Raw genomic sequence first — 16,488 nt, 5'->3', positions numbered from 1 at the left:
TTTGGTTTAATTTGGAGGACTAGCTATAATCCAGACTAAGTCCCTTAAAGCTGAAGCCTCCCCCCCCCTCCTCCCACCGCTGATGGATTACGGGAGTGTCTTTAAAAGGATAAGGCCCCGCTTATCGCTGCTTTCCTCAACACTTTTTTTTTGGACTTCAGATGTGGGGGTGGACAGTTCATCGTCACCCAGTGGGGCCAGTGTGGATGTGAGTCATAGAGATTAGGCATCTGATGAATGAGATCAATGATAATCACAATTTACAGTTTTTAAATCCCTGCTGTCACAAAGACATATGGATCCTGGTGTATGCCTCTTCTTCCACTGCATGAATTCCATTAGTGTGTGGACTCTAATTTAAAAAATATATATAAAAAACTAAAAATAATAATAATAATTAATTCGACATCCAACAACAGTTGATGAGTGCAGTTTGTATTGCAGTCAAGTACTTTTACACACACATTTATTAACTATATGACACAATGGCTTCAGTCGCTGTTGCTGAAAAATGTGGATTCAAGACTGCCTCAGAAATCATCCGAACGTATATCAGGATAAAATGATCGAGGTGACAAATAAAAGGATTGTGTGAGTTTTCCTGTAGTTTCACTATTAATTTAAAATGGTACTTGATTGCAGAAAGCTTTAATTCTCCCACCTGGTGTATAGTGTTTAATATTTGCTCCTGTAATAATATTTATTGATGGATTAGTTTTTTTTCTGCATTTATTATTAATTAAATTATTTGTTTTGATATCACTATATATCTGATTGGCATACATAGAGGAAAGCTAGGAAGTAAGGCAATGTGTGAAGGAAAAATATGAGCTCACAACTTCCTGTAGAAGCAAACACTAAGATGTTGATTTGTATGTTTTCGAAGCGTGTGTGGCTTCCCTTTGGACAGATCCCATTGTTTGCAGTCTTAATGGCAAGCTTAGCTACCTGTCTTCTACTTGAGCTTCATGCTTATCGAGCGAGTGTAGTTTTCAAATCATCTAATTTATCTAGAAAGCAAATTAGGGTAATTTTCAAAATTCTGAACTATTAGCTAAGTGCTGTGTGCAAATTAATGCAAATCACGAGCTCTTAAAAAGCTAGGTAAAGCATGCCAAAATTTAAAAACATCCCAGTTTTGTCGACAGTAATGTGAGGCACTTTGCTGTAATAAATCAACTTCAACATGCAAAACAGTGATAGTTCAGGTGACAGACAGTAGCTGCAGCAAAAGTCTTATACTACCACTTTAGGGCTGTTTTGCATCCCTCTCTGCTAAAGAAGTGTTGTTGAGACTTGTGGGAGTACGAGGAGGTGTGTGTTTTGCAGCAGGGGATGGAGACCAATCTAGCACACATAAGCATATGTGTTGTTTGAGATGCTATTTTTGAGTACGAGGCTGTTACTTATCTCATCGGGGTGTGATGGTGGCGAGGTGAGGGAGCAGAGTGAATTCCTGATGGATCAAGACTGAGAACCCTGAGCTCTCAGCTTAGGAGCAATCTGGGAATTGCAGAGAGAGCCAAGCCACATGGGGGAGCATAGAAATAGAAGAACCTTCGGTGTGAGTACTTGTTTACCTCTGTGTCAACATTTTTGACTCAGCTCATTAACCTGTGCACTTGGGTAGATCAGAACATCTCTCGCCGTCTCCCTCTCTTCCACAATTAATAGTGATAACTAAGGGTAAGCATAAACACATTAAACTCAAACTAATGAACAGATGCAACAACAGTGCGATGGGGCGGCTATCACACCTCTAAGGCAGCGAATCGATTTCCGCTGATACCAGTTAACAGATACACCCTGTAGCACTTTCCTCGAATCTAATCATGGATCCATTTAAACTGTGTTAGCTGGAAGTCTACTTGCCATTAAAATGGGGTTTCAATTTTTATTATTTTGAGAGCATTGGTTAAAAACGGAGCAAATGCAGAGGTAAAGTAACAGCTATACGTTTTCGATCTCTGAAAGACAGAATAGGAGCTCCGCCTTCCTCCTCCCATTACACAAGCAGCCAGCATCCTCTCTAAATTGTTTTGCATGACCTTTGCTACAGTAGCTCTAATTATTACCATCACACAGGCCCTGTAAGGCACACAGCTAATTATACTGGATTTATCTGAAGGGGCATTGGTGCCATTCTTCATAGGCATGTCTTGGCTAGCGTCAGCGCGGGTGATCTAAACCCAGAATAAGGTTAATTTGGGTAATACAGTAATAGTAATTAGAGTCACGATAATTACAAGCATAGTTGTAATAACAATGAAGACCAGCCTATCAGTTATAGGGATACATATGGAATAACTTATGTAATTGAGAAGAACAGCACTGCCAAAAAAAAAGGGTAATGGTGAGAAGTGCTGTGCAATATGCATAATGACATTATTACAGAGCCAGATTGTTGCTGTTTCCCTCCCATTGCTCAGAATTGATGTTTGACAGTAGAAGTTGAAAGATATATTTTCAAAGGCATTGTGGGATTATTCGTTAATGTAGGTACCAGGACCTCTAGTCATTGCATCTCATAAAGAGTTGTTACTAGAGGAAGCAATATTTTTCAAAGCTCTAACATGAATGAAGAGGGGCAGTTGGAGCCGTCTTTTGGCTGGCGGGCAACTCTTGTAATGAGCCTAAGAGGGTTCCAATTATTCCACTTGCGATCAAAAAGGAGAAGGAGATTACTTCTCTTGCTTCTTTTTTCTTTGACATTTTACACAGTAACATCTTTTGATAGGAGCTGGGGGAGAGAGGAAAACGAGTGCCTGATAGTCTTGAACAGGCTCCAGCAGTACAGTCCTTTCTGTCTCACACAGACAAGGCGATATACTTTCTTTCTTTCTTTTGACGGTGTTTGTAATAAAATTTCTTCTCCCAGTGCATGGTACATTAGCTTTTTCTCTGACTACATCACCTGCGCAAGACTGAGAGGAAGCTTTTGCATGACTGCAGGCTTTGGCTACAGCAGACTTGATAGCTGATCGGTGCCATATTTTTCCACAGAGCTAGTGTAAATTGTAAGGAGGAATGTTGGGTACTCACTCACTTACTGGATTTGTTTTCCTCTTCTACTTTGCATTGTAAGTCATGTTGCACTGAATACAAAAGGGAGTTAAATTATTTGATTGTGCACAGATTTCCCCCCTCAGCCTTTCCCAGATTACAAGTAAAAGCACATTAGATGCCTGGGGGTAACTAAAAGGATTTCTCCACTATAGGACATCAAACTATATCAGCCTTGGAGAAATAAACGATGAAAAAACAAAAGACAAATAATATTATGTACCACTGCACTGAGACAAAGAGAACTCCTCCAATCTGCATCAGCACAGATAAACATCCACCCCTAAGATATGTTCTTGGTAGATAACAGCTTAGTGTTTGCAACACACACAAACACAAGCACAGAACTGCACAGAGCGGAGCTTTGATAAGCAACGAAAATTACTACATGTTGTTCATGGTGGCAGAACAAAAGGATTAAAGGCCTTCATTTCAAGAAATTGAGCTATGGAAAGGTTGATGCAAGGTTTAAGATGCATGTCAGTTTGAGAGATTTGACTTGATAATATAGTCGTAATTTGAGGGAAACAAGTCATTTGCTCAGGTGTATTTATTTGTGCATGTGTGTGTAATCGTGTGTACGTGTGTGTGTCTGTACGTCTGAGGATACAGTGCGTCCCGTTCCCCTGTTGATGCACTGCGGGGGTAGGAGGCAGAGATCCACCGTCTGTTGCTGTTTTCCATGACCCCGTATGTCCCCTCGCAGTTAAAAACGATGTTTGCCCCCAAAGACGGCCCTAATACAAATTAAATTAAATGAAGTCACTGTGGCTAATCCCTGTGTGTTTCAGCTGCTGAAATACCCCCCATCCTAACTCTACCCCTCCCTTACAAATGAGTGGGTCAAGGCTGCTACATCTGGACTCCTATCCACTGGCCCTGCTCTCAAGCTGCTGCGCTCCCAGTCCCCGGTGGAGCAGACATCAGGCCCCGCTCAGACTTTCTGCCCCACTGCGACTCTGTGTGCGTGTGAGTGTGTGTGTGTTTCTGCATGAAAAACAAAGTGTTTTAATGTAAATCCGTGTCGTGCAATTCTCTTTCTGACTCACATAGTATTTATTCCCCTTTGCCTGCTTTCCCTGTGCCCTGTGTGTTTCTTCAAAAAAAGGTTTATTTTAGTTACTAGCTTATGCGTTTCACACGCGCTCCTTGTTTACTCCTTTTTAAACTTTTTTTTCATAAATTTATATTCAAATATAAAAGACAAAGAATTCACATTTAGACATTGTACTAAACATTAGTGGTGAAATGGAAAACAAGCACTGGTGTCGTCACATAGCATTAGTTGTTGTTTTTGTTCCGTCTCCGTCCTGATGGCAGTCTGTCACAGTCCTGTTAACAAGCTGGATTTACAGATGCAGCGGAGATGTGCGTGCGGCTAATACTCTGCTGTCAATCCCAGCACCGATAGCTGTCTAGAAGGATTCATCCCAAATATTATCACCAGATGTGAGTCACACTGGAGCACCAGCAAATAGGATCAAAATGCTAACTAGGCCTCCGTGGCCGAATCGCTGATAGGAGTGGCCCATCTCTGACAAAAGCTAAAAGATCCGTTAAATAAAAGCCCCTTTTTGCTCTACATACTTTGGCATCAAGCCCAATCAGTAACCCCTGATCTGAGCGCCAGCTCTGATGTGCGAGACAAAGTGCATCAAGTGAGTTTTAGCAGCTGGTCTACACAGATAATGTGTTTGGGGGCTTGTGGGTTATGAGGGCGGGAACGTTTTTCATGAGCTTGAGGCTAGAGTACCTGTTTGTACGTGTGTTTGTGCATATGTGTACGTGTAGCAACAGTATGCGCATTTGTGTGTGCAGTTCTCAGCACCTGCACACATGCCCTTTGAAAAGCTCCATCACCCCTCCATCCAGCCAACATGCAGTGTAAACATGGTTTGTTTGAGCGAGTGGCCTGGGGTTGTTGGATTAATGAGCACTGATGAAGTTCCACTTGTATCCTAGGTGCTGCCTCCCTATTTGCTGGAGTGGCTGTGATGTGGTAGTGTGTCTGGAGGCGGTGACTCATTCCCTTTACCCAGTGTCAGATTAAGGCATGTCAATAAACAGACCCACTCAATCCATCTCCGAGTGACTGCATCCGCTCACAGAGCCTCCCAGTCTGTAATGAGCTGCTGCAAATCTCCATCCAACTAAAATGTCTGCAAAGATGCCTTGTCACAGTGAGCAAGACAAAAAAAAGAGAGAGCGAGAACACGAACAAGAGAGGCTACAGCAGCACCGATGTGACTGGCAGCCGCCTTTATGCCGCTAAGTGAGATTGTACTAGAGTTCAAGTTGATCCGCTCGCCACGCACATTGATAGACTTCTGTCGTCATGTGCATCAAGTTATTCAAAAATGAATTCCAAGTTTACTGATTTTGAAAGTGACTGAAAGTTATGCTGTTTATTCAGTCACTGCTCTCACGTAAGCATTTAAGCAGAATGTGTTTACATAATCTGCAGTGTTTCTGAGTGTTTATTTTTAAGGCCCAGCCCAGGGGAGGTGGGGAGAACCTTTGGGGATATCTTGTGCTCTAATTCAGCCGCCCCCCCTCCACCCAAACTAACTCAACACTGGCTAATGTAGGCCACAACTGAGCAGTGAAATTGCTATCTAGTAATTCTCTCAGAGAAACTAAATGACTGCTTAAAACATGTGTTTGTAATGCTTATTCCTAGAGGGCCGGAAACCATAAAGTCTACCTGGATTAGATGTTCTCATTGATGTTCGCGGAGTCTATTCAGAAAATCACCACCTACCTTTCTCATGCGGCGCCATACACACATTAATGGATTTTGGGATGAGAGGAGTGAGAAAACTTTTCAGTCTGACATCCAAATTAAAGAAAATCCCTCAAGACTTGCCTAAAGGGGAAGTTCCTGCCATTTGAGTTTGATTGGGCTCCACAGGCTTTAAGAAAAGTAAGCCGATTTCTTTGAGGAAACAGCATTGATAGTCGAGGCTTTTTCTTTCCTCCCCCTTATTTACTATGTAAAACCATGGATCCTAATGTCATGGAGAAGCACAGCTTTTCTTTGTGACATGCACGTAGCTTGAACAGCCCTGAACGCTGAACAGGTGTTGAATGAAACCTTATCCACTTTTATGTGGCTGGTTGAGGCAGTAGACACCTATTCGCTCTAATTGGAAGCTATAATTCCATCGGAAAGCCTTAAAAGCAGCAGACAAAAGCAAAACAAAAACACCCCCCAGGAAACCAAACAGCCACCAACAGTTTGAAACATGTTGGGCCCAAGCAGTGATTCCCTGTAAGACAACAGCTCTGACTTAAGCCTCTTTAGCGTCAGCCGACTCCGCTGGAATGCAGACATCTGCAAATGGGGGCTATTATTTAAAATCTTTTCATCATGCTGAAAGGGAGGGAAATATCTTTGACGTTGAGCAGCTCATGAATAATGAATGCTGTTTCTATCAATGTATGTATAATTAATCACATCTCTACTAACTGGACTTGTGTGGAGCCTGTAGTCCTGAGTGACATGGAGACTGGTCTGGGCTATTGTCTCTGTTTCAGAATAGAAGACGGCCACGCGGTCTGCAGTTTTCTTTAGATGTTATATACACAGGTGGAGGAAGCAATAGAATTGGACCCTGGCCGTTTTCCCCGTCCTTTACGCGGACGGGTTGACGGGGATTGTGTTGTTTTGAATGGGCAAATATTTGCTCAATTTCACACGGGAAGACGAGGAAACACAGGCAGGAAGGGCTGTCGTAGTTACGTATCTGTGTCATTGTTTTTCAGAAAAGCTGTTATTTAGTTTGCTGTGACAATAATGAACACTTAACAAATGTGTTGATGGATACAAGTGACCTCGCAACAGCATTTATTTCACCCTTTTTTTTCCAGTTACAGAGAGTGTAGACATGCACGAACTACAGCTGGGCGAGAGGAAGTCTTAAAAACCTTTCTCCACAGAATCACTCAGTTTCGTGACATGATTGATTTTCAAATGGGCTTCTGGGTTTGGGGTGAATTGATGGCTGATGAAGTGAAATGATGCAGACAATGTGGCAGGTTATTTGTCACACGTGCTCCCCTCTATCACAATTGATTGTGTATAATTTGAGTTTACAGGAGAGTCAGTTAATATTAAATAGTAACAACTCTCTGTATTCATCACAGCAGACCCCTTTAAGCAGGCAGAAATAGAAAACGTAATCTCATCCAGGACCACGGCTGTGCCTCAGGCACTCTTTCACCCTTTTTACCGCTGATCCTCCCTCAGGGGCCGGGGCCTCTCTAAAGGAAGAGGGAAATCTATAATCTAGCAGATGGCAGAGGGTCTATGGGAAATTTTATAATCAGGAAGAAAGTGGTGATGGTGGTCACTGGGTTAGAGGGCAAAGGTTTGGAAGCTAGTGAGGGTTATTGCATCTCAGGAGCCGAAAAACTTTCCTTTTTTTTCTTACACGGTAAACAATATAAGAAGCAGACTGAGTCTGAGCTGCTTAGAGACGTTCCTGGGTGCAGACCTAAAGACGAGGACAGCGGGCGCCAGCACAGACCTGCAAGTCAGGGATTGCTGGAGCAGTGCTTTTGTAGGGAAGTGCAGATAGAGGGTGTGTATGTGCGAGAGGATGAAAGCTCATATTCGCAGTGTACATTTAGAAAAGAGTATTAAGAAATAAAAAAGGAATATGAAACTGTCGGTGTCAATATGAAATATATTGGGTTTTATAAATAAACTTAAAAAAAACCAAATTTATATATGTGTTAACAGTCACTTTCATAAACTTTTATTCTTTTCTTTAATTTCCTCGCTTTCTTACTTTTTTCAACTCTTTTAGTTGCACCGCAACCAAACCTAGAGGGATAATGAACCCATTCTTTCTTCCCTAATTGCAGCTGGTTTTTCCTTTAACCTGCCCGGATTGCTTCCCTCTCATCCCTTGCTTTAGCAATGGGATATCAATAACAGGGAACATTATGTTTAACATTTCCTTGTGAGGCCAAAGGGAGTCCTTGATAAACAAAGACTGAGGCACAACCACAGACTGCTCAAACACAAAGTGGAGGTCTGCTCAAATGCAAAATTTAATCTGACAGTTGTAATAGATTCTCTCTGGTCTGTTTTTCTTTATCTTTAAACTGTGCATTTCAGTGTGGCAGTAAGAGCATTTTGTGTCCACATGGAGTACGGCTGGATGTTTTTTGTCAGCTAAATTGATGACATTTTAGAGTTGCATCCATGACAGATGCGAATCGCTCATATCTGTGACCATGTTGTCTTACTTTTAGATGCGTAGCCTTTTTAAAGCCCCCGTCAACCAAATGTCTTCAAGGACATGTGTCATTCTTGCTGTATTTCAGAAAAAGGTTGATTGTTCTGGTATTAAAGTGAAACTTAATCTTTTGCATTTTTAATTTTTAACACACACATATATATATATATGATATGTATATATATGATATATATCATGTTTCATTCCACTTGTTTTCTTTAGATTGTAATGGAAAACCAATTTAAGTATAAAGCAAATAGCTGTTAGCAGCATCTTTTTTAAATAGCATGTCATTAGTGCATGATGTTTTTTCCTTGTTTAAATGTTACTCTGTGCCATATCAGCCTCAATAATACATACAGTAGGGCAGCTGTGTGACATTTTTTTCTCTCTTTTTCTCTCCTATCTGTGTGACATCTGCTGAACTTGTCGGGTGTTTACTGGTGTAACAACTGGTGTCTTCACTCCCCCACTCCTCCTCTTCTCTCTGGTGCTTCCCATGCCCCCACACAATGAATACACTTGCATCCAGACTGCAGAACCAATTGTCACGCTGGGAGGAAGGCAAATCAAATCTTACGGCAGCAACTAGGCGAGGAGATTGCTTTTCCTCTCAGCTGCAGAGAAGCAAGTCCACCGTCCCTGTGCTTCGGGTTTTGCTGGAGAGAAAGAAGCAAGGGGTGAAAAGGGGAAAGCTATTGGGCTGCAGCAACTGGACAGCAAGTCTCCCAGAGGTCAAGTCTCACCCATTTCCTCCCATCTTCACCGTCTCTCGCTCCTCTCTACTCTCTTTTCACTCCGCTCCCCACTCATGCTGACACTACCTATCAGTCACCCGGCGACACCAGGGACTACATTCCTGCCTCCAGCCCTCCAGATGAAACGGAACAATAATTATGGGGATAGAGTGGCTCTGGCCGCCAAACTGGGGCCGCTCAAATCACAACAACACATTGTCCAACCTGATTAAGTAGCCATTTGTGGCATCCTCGCTGTAGTTAAGCAGTCCTCATCCTCTTGCCTGAAACCTGACCTCCCAGCAAGATATATTGACATGTCCTCCAATTTGAGGTTGGTTAGAAATGTGGGGGAAGACATTACATTTCTTTACAGGAAGTTCAAGCTATTATTCCTCCGAATAGGCACTACCGACTGACTCATCAGTGGACAAGAATAAGCCTTCACATGATAGGCGTTCGCCTAATTCCACTAACAATTTGATAAGTGGAGAAAATAAACCACATTCTTGGTTAATGGGGAGCTGTAAAGTGGATGAAGAGCTGATGTGGAAGAGATGGTGATGCAACACTATCGACTAGAATATTATGAGGAATCTCTTTGCGTTGTACACTCTTCAAAGAGCTTGATGTAAAATCATTATCTGATATTTGCATTATCAAAAATACAGTTCATTTTCAGTACAGGGACAGCGTGAGAGCAGCGGCATACACTCCTCTCTAAGGCATGCTCACATACATGTTAACCACACCAATTACAGGCGGCAGCCAGGGTGACATTTACAAGAAAATTTTCTATCTTGTCGTTTAAATTAAGTTTTCTCCTTGTTACTCACGCCTTGCATTTTCATTTCTGTTTTCCTGGATGCACAGCCGCTATAGCAGATGAAGCAGTTTAATGCGTGTACACTGCGATCAAAATGCAGCGTAGGTAATAATGTAACGCAGTAGCAGATCAAGTATCTGCACTGGAATCGTTACAGCAATGCGCAGAGACAATCTGATAGAGCACTACGCAGATATCCGTGAAAAATAGCATACTTTAAAATCTTTAATTAATGATTTATTTGGTTTACAGGTTACCTTTGATATTTAAAAGACTCAAGCTGATCGGGAACAAAAGGAGTCAGGGGTAATACAAAGGAACAAACACTGTGTGCTTCAAATTATGGGATAATAATAAAATGTTAATTAAATTCCTTTTTTAATGAATTATCTTCCCCATTTTAATGAGTTAAAGTTTAATTAGGGGTAAATGGTAAAAGGGAAAGGAATGATGTTAACCTTCAGTGCATAAATATATTGCATCATAATTTAACAAACCCCAATCAGAAGCCCACGTTGCACTGTTGCTTATTATCATGCATTTTTCCTGCAAAAAAAAAAAAAATGAGGCATAAAGGAGGTGAGAAGGCAAGCAGGAGCTCTTGGCTTATTTAAGACAGACGCCGTGCACGTCAGACTATTTAAAGATAAACAGGCTTGTGCTATAGAAACGTTTTTAGCCACTGTAGGGACACGACGTGTGTCAGACTCTGACAAATAACGACGGCACACTTTGTGATTAAAGCCAGGTGAGTGAGAATGGCATCAATCTGAGCAAATTAACATTAACTGCAAATAGGTCACAGGAGCCGTTCGCCAGGGGTAAACGCTGTGATCTTCCAGCATCGCTTTTATTTATTTATTTATATTTATTTATTGGGAGAAAAAAAAATCCAAGAAAACTGGGACTGATGTTTGACATTTCCTCTGCCCCCCCCCCACCCCCCCCAACCTCACTGCACAGACTCATCTGCATTGTGGTTTCACTTCCACTCAGACGTTGAAAAAGTTCAAAATGTTCAACCCCATTAACATCTAATAAGGAGAGTGTTCGCACAGTTGCACACTGAGTTTTAATCCAAATCTGTCTGGTCACCACGTATGACAGCTGCAGGGCCACTGCTACCTCAACAGCAGGCTTCTGTCAAATGTGCAGCTCACTTGATAATAAGCAACTGCGCTCCGGTGCCAGCATTAACCTTTCTTACCATCAGGGTGACTTTTTTCAACGGGGCTTTGATATCGGTACACTGTAGACTTTCCTCGGAAGCCAGCCATTGACTCAGCTGTTATCAGGATACAGTATCTGCACAATGGAATTTTAAGTGAAGGGCCTCGCTTTCTTTTTGGAGAAAATACCTGCATCTTATCAAACCTTGTCAAAAGGGTCACGTCCCGGCTTTTTGCAGGACTGAGCGTGTCCTTTGAGAGGATTTGATATCCTATGGCCTTCTGGCATCTTACCTTGTGTAAGTAGGAGGGTCTACTTGCTTAGTTTACACTAGTTTCTCTGCCCGTGTGCTCTTCTCGTCAGACATTATCCTTGCTAAATAAATGTTGGGAAGAAAAAAAATGAATGTAAGATCTCTTTGAACTGCGTTCTCTAATGTGGGTCAGAGATCTATCGCATGCATATTCTGAAAGCCTTTTCATCTGCAATTGCAAAGTTAAGATTCCCCTGGTACATTCTTAATTTCATCTACTTCTCTCGCAGTTATTTATTTAATATATCCACATTAATGTCTTCTCAAACATGGTAAAAGTGAAGAGTTCAGAGGGAAACTTTTCTTCTCCCTCTGTCTGCATGATAGTCTGTCCTCCCTTATGACTCCATTTTAAAGACAGTGGGCTGACCGGCAGTGGAGGGAGGGAGCAAGGGATCGAGAGCAGGGAGGGTGAACAGGAGAAGAGAGGCTGCGCTCACTGCAGCACTCTCCTCAGCTCTCAACTCCCAGTCAGCCCCTCTGTGTGTGTGCTTTGAAAGAGAATAGGATTCAGCCCTTTGAAAGCCGAGGCTGCTCACCAGGGCCTTTGTGTAAAATAACATCTCTACTGAAAGCCAATTACTGGTAACATTATTTTGGTTGCTTCCATTATTAAAAGTACCTCTCTCTGTTGCCCCCATCATCCCTCCACCACAACCCCCACCCCACCTGCTCCGCCATCACTCTCTTACAGACGGAGAATTATTCCATTGACTCCAGTTACGTGAACAGCAGAGCCCACCTCATTAAAAGGTATGTCTTGATTAGGAATTGTTACCAGCACCTCATTACCATTGTTATCTGTAATTGTTTTATCTAATGAGTGCACAGCTACTGTTGCAGTAGTTTTCATGTGTTCCTGCATGTTCTTCATTCTGTATAATTGCAAGGGGAGGATAAGATTTTAGGATAAATAGTATTACTCTAAAATAATGCGTTTAGTAGACACTTGTTGGGATGAGGCACAAAGTCATACTTTCGGATTATTAAATTACACAGGGCAGCAGAATCTGCAAGTAATGATTTTCATATTTGCAGATAAGTGTGATACACTTATGCACTTTGCTTCATTAATTACACATAAACTTGAATTTTATCAGGTAAACGGAAAAAAGAAACAACTACCTAATCGTCATATTATGTTTAAAATATTTTTTTTAAAGAAAACAGTCACGAATGGACCATAATTGCCTCCTTTTTTCCTGTTTGTCAGGGAAAGAAGGATAAATGTTTTCATTGTGCATTGTTATTCAGCTCACCCAAACCAAGATCTTGGATAGGGTTTGAGGAATTCAGGACTGGAGACTGGGATGGGTTTCATAATTCCCTCAAGCCAAAGAGGGTTTTGTAAGCAGTCTCACTTTGTAAACTATAGTTCTCCCTTCTTACCTGCAGCTATAGAACATTCCAGGCTTCCTTTTGTTTGAGGCCATCCCAGCCTTTTGAAAACCCATTATGGCAATTTCTCCCCAAAAGAATCCCTGCATTAATGTAAACAAAGAGCATTCAAGTGTGGGCCTCTGCAGCATACTACAAAGAAATCCCCTCAGGAGCCAGGGAGCCTCTGGTCTGGGACAGGTGCAATTACAGTGATAACATCAGAGAGCCAGCATTACCTCCACTGCAGTCCTCTCTCCCACACTGGAGAATGTGAGGCTCGCACTATGGAATGCAGCTACCTTGCACTGTCCTTTGCTTCCTTTACACTTTTTGTGCACATTTGTTTACTTTCATTTTCTCCTCAGTCTGTCTTCTTCCTCCCCTCTAACCTCTAACACCCTCGTCTGTCTTTACATAAACTCATTCATGTTTTTTCCCCTCTGTCTCTCTCTCGTGCATGAACACGTGTTCATATATTCACCCCTATTTAGTGTTGTTTGTAAAGCAGAATTTGTTCCAGTGGGATGGAAATCAAGTGAAGGGAAATCACGCTGTTACTGTGCAGCTGTTGATTGTGCCCCCACACCCCACCCTCTTTATTGACTGTGAGCCCCAAACAAGGCAGATGCTCAGTTTGTATGCTTCCAGCATTTTCTACATCCATCTTCCTTCCAGGAATTCCTGATTACTGCAGTATTTGTTTGATTGTAGTGAGTGAGTGCCTCCTGTTTGTTCAATGCGATGTCCTTGAAGTCAGTGCATCCATCCAAAATGTCCCTGGCTGAAACATCCTGTGGCTGGTTTGCTATCTATGAAGTTGAAAAATGTCCACTTAATCCAAGAAGGCTGTCAGGAGATTTAAACGCCCTTCTTATTACATGGAAGTGCAAACAGAAGCTGGAAAGAGGTTTTGTTCTTTGAAAAGGTGTGGTGCTTAACTTAGACTTAGAGCCAGTGTGAATTAGTATTCATCCACTTTAAATTGATGGAAATGCACCAGGTTAAAGAAAGCAACAAAAAGCACAAAAAGGGACACGAAGCGAAAGATAGACAAGTCGTCACAAACCATCACATTAGAGATGGATGAAAAAGAGCATGTTTTTAGGTGAGGTGACAGTTAATCAACATTTCCCTTTCCTCCCTCCTGGCCCCCATGTAGCACATCGACATTCAAGGACCTGGAGGGGAACAGTCTGAAGGACAGCGGCCATGAGGAGAGCGACCAGACCGACAGCGAACATGATGTCCAGAGGGGACACTATGTTGACACGGCTGTCAATGACGTGCTGAACATGACTGTTCCTCCTAATGTTTGCCAGCTGCCAGACCAAGGTAAGAAAATCTGTGTCTGTTTGTGTTTATGTGTGTGTGCACTGTGTGTGTTTAGAGGATCGCTACATCGTTTGGGATGTGTTTCAAGTTTCAAGATAAGACCAATGTGTATTTTTGTGTGCCACTGAGACTGTTTTTATGCTACCGGAGCATCTTTTAAGATGCATTTACCCATTGGAAGTCCCAAATGTGCAAGTATATGAATAACATCACAGGTTTTTTTGTCTTTGATGTTAGTACAGCTAATATGAGGGATCTGTGACGGCAAAGGCTACCCTTTGATACAGGCTTAGCCAACGTTATTGACTGATAGTAGCCATGTCTGCTGTTGAGGATGAGCTGACTTCAGATGTGCTTGAATGGCAGCAATTAGGCTCATAAAGGTAGAAGGTGGAAATCTACATATCTCCATGTGCCCTCATCCATTATTCAATTGGATCATTTAGCAGGGAATTAATGTTGATGTTTCATTTCTGACTCCCCATTTAAAAAGACATCCGCTTGGTTGGCAGAAGTCAGTGTAAGGGTCATGTTCATTCTTAACTACTGCCAGTCAGACTGAAGTAGAGAGTGGGTCAGTTAGAGGGAGATAGAGGGGAAAAAAGCAGGATATAGCTGTCTGGGAGTCCAGGATGTTACTATATGCACCTGAGGGTATTTAAGTCCTAAAGGAAGCACTACACGCACAGGTGCAATGGCAGCGCAAGAGTCAGTGTGTGAAACGCTGCAGATATTTTAGGATAGCCCCATTAGGAATTTCATTCATAGTGAGGAGGAAAGAGTGGACGTTTGAGGACACTCTTATGGATATCCTTTGCATCGGAACTTTACGTTTGCCCCAATTTGGAAACTGATGCCAAATTGAGGTTTTCCTTCCTCATTTAACGTTGACATATTTTTAGTTCCTTTTTTTCTAACACTGTCCTACTAAGGCTGTGTACTTTCTCACTACTCTACTTTCTTCTCTCGTAGCTTCATATAGTGAAAAAATTTTAATGAGCAAGAGATAACGAAAAGGAATACGACTTTATAAAAAAAAAAGCGCAAAGAAATGAAGATTATGTGATTTTTTTAATAAATTATTTATCTATTCTGTCTATTTTTGTCAGTGGACTGTGAAGTGTGTGGGTGTGGTTGAAAAGGCGGCAATGGATATCTGTAGGCTCTTTCCTGTCGGTTCCTGGCACATCTAACTAACGAGTTTCACCGTTGATATTGTTCGACTGGGTAATAATAACATTAGTCAGCCCACATTTTACGTTGTTCAAGAATGGAGTCGTGCACGTGGATATGCCTTCCTGGCTGGTAGTTCACACCTTGTAATGACTTAGCCGAGAAATACATAGGGTCAGGAAGTATGACGACCAGAGAATCAGCTTGTGCTGGGTGTTACCCTGGTGGCATCAGACGATAATGAACAGTGAAAAGCGAATCTGCTGACTAGTGGTTGTCAGCTGTAATTACTTCAGAACCTGCAAAAAATTCCTGGGTCTCTAAAAAATGCTTCTAGTAGTGGGATCTCATTATTGGAGACAATTAGAAGTAATGTACATGAAGAATATTACGAGTGGGGAGAGCTCTCTGAGGCAGATCTTTTTTCATTAACACCACCAATGATTGTATCTGTTTCAGCAAAATGGATGCATGCCTCCTGAATTTGTAATGCAACACCACATAGCCGGTAAACAGAACAACAGGCTATTTCACAGTGTCTGTCCTTTCCTTTGACCAGAACAAATAGATGATAATGAGGTTGCTGTTTGGAATTACAATTTGATGGTTTGGTTTTTCTTTATTTTATTATTAATTTAATCGCTTTTAGCTCCAGACTCACGTTTGGCCTCTGATTTTTCTTTAGCGACAACAAAATACCTCAGTGGAATCTATTTTCCCACTGCTTTTGGTAGTCATTCTGCAGCAGTGGTCACACCACAAAGTAATGAGAGGGCGGTTATAACTATTAAATAAATTGGGCAAAGATCGCATGCGGAAATGTAATGACATTCCAAATGAAATCATCTTTCTATTGCAATCTCAACGGTCTAATTACACGGGTAAAGGGCATGGTAGGATGACATTATGGGCTGGTTCGCCATGATGCATGGTCCTGTCTCTCCTGGCGTATCAGGATTTGACAATATCCTCTTCTTCTTTGTTGTTGTTGTTTCTCAGGAGAAGGCCAGCTTTTTCGTTTTCACGCTTTTTTCTCCCCTTCTGCTTAAAGTGTCTTGAGTACAAAGGCAGAAAGGTTTCTACAATATAGAAGTAGTTGAGCTCATCTGTTTTAATTGACAAAAATGGACACTATCTGCCAGTTCTGGTGAGTGAGTGGAGGGAATTTTCAGAAAACAAATAGGCATGTTCACTAAACACCCCGCTGTTTAGATGTCTTCTGGGAGTAACTGTGTTGTATAGTGCACC

General features: G+C 41.8%; 1 protein-coding gene across 7 annotated transcripts in view; it reads left to right on the top strand.

Moving 5' to 3' along the window:
* The window catches only part of pcdh19 (protocadherin 19), a 52,004-nt gene that overhangs the window by 15,727 nt on the left and 19,789 nt on the right, over positions 1-16,488 (top strand). For 4 of the 7 annotated variants that reach the window (XM_014333867.2, XM_005913124.3, XM_014333859.2 and 1 more), the window contains exons 3-4: positions 12,050-12,108; positions 13,895-14,067. In XM_014333867.2, coding sequence (XP_014189353.1) covers positions 12,050-12,108; positions 13,895-14,067 — 232 coding nt within the window. Of the gene's footprint in view, positions 1-12,049; positions 12,109-13,882; positions 14,068-16,488 lie in introns of all 7 variants that reach the window. The other 3 variants (XM_014333865.2, XM_014333858.2, XM_014333862.2) reach the window with 1 other exon arrangement.

This window comes from Haplochromis burtoni, unplaced genomic scaffold (assembly GCF_018398535.1).
Source record: "Haplochromis burtoni strain Fernald_Lab_line unplaced genomic scaffold, NCSU_Asbu1 Contig_4, whole genome shotgun sequence".
In the NCBI taxonomy this organism is placed as follows: Eukaryota; Metazoa; Chordata; class Actinopteri; order Cichliformes; family Cichlidae; genus Haplochromis; species Haplochromis burtoni.
Note: the sequence above shows the minus strand (reverse complement) of the source record. Positions and strands in the feature narration are given on the sequence as shown.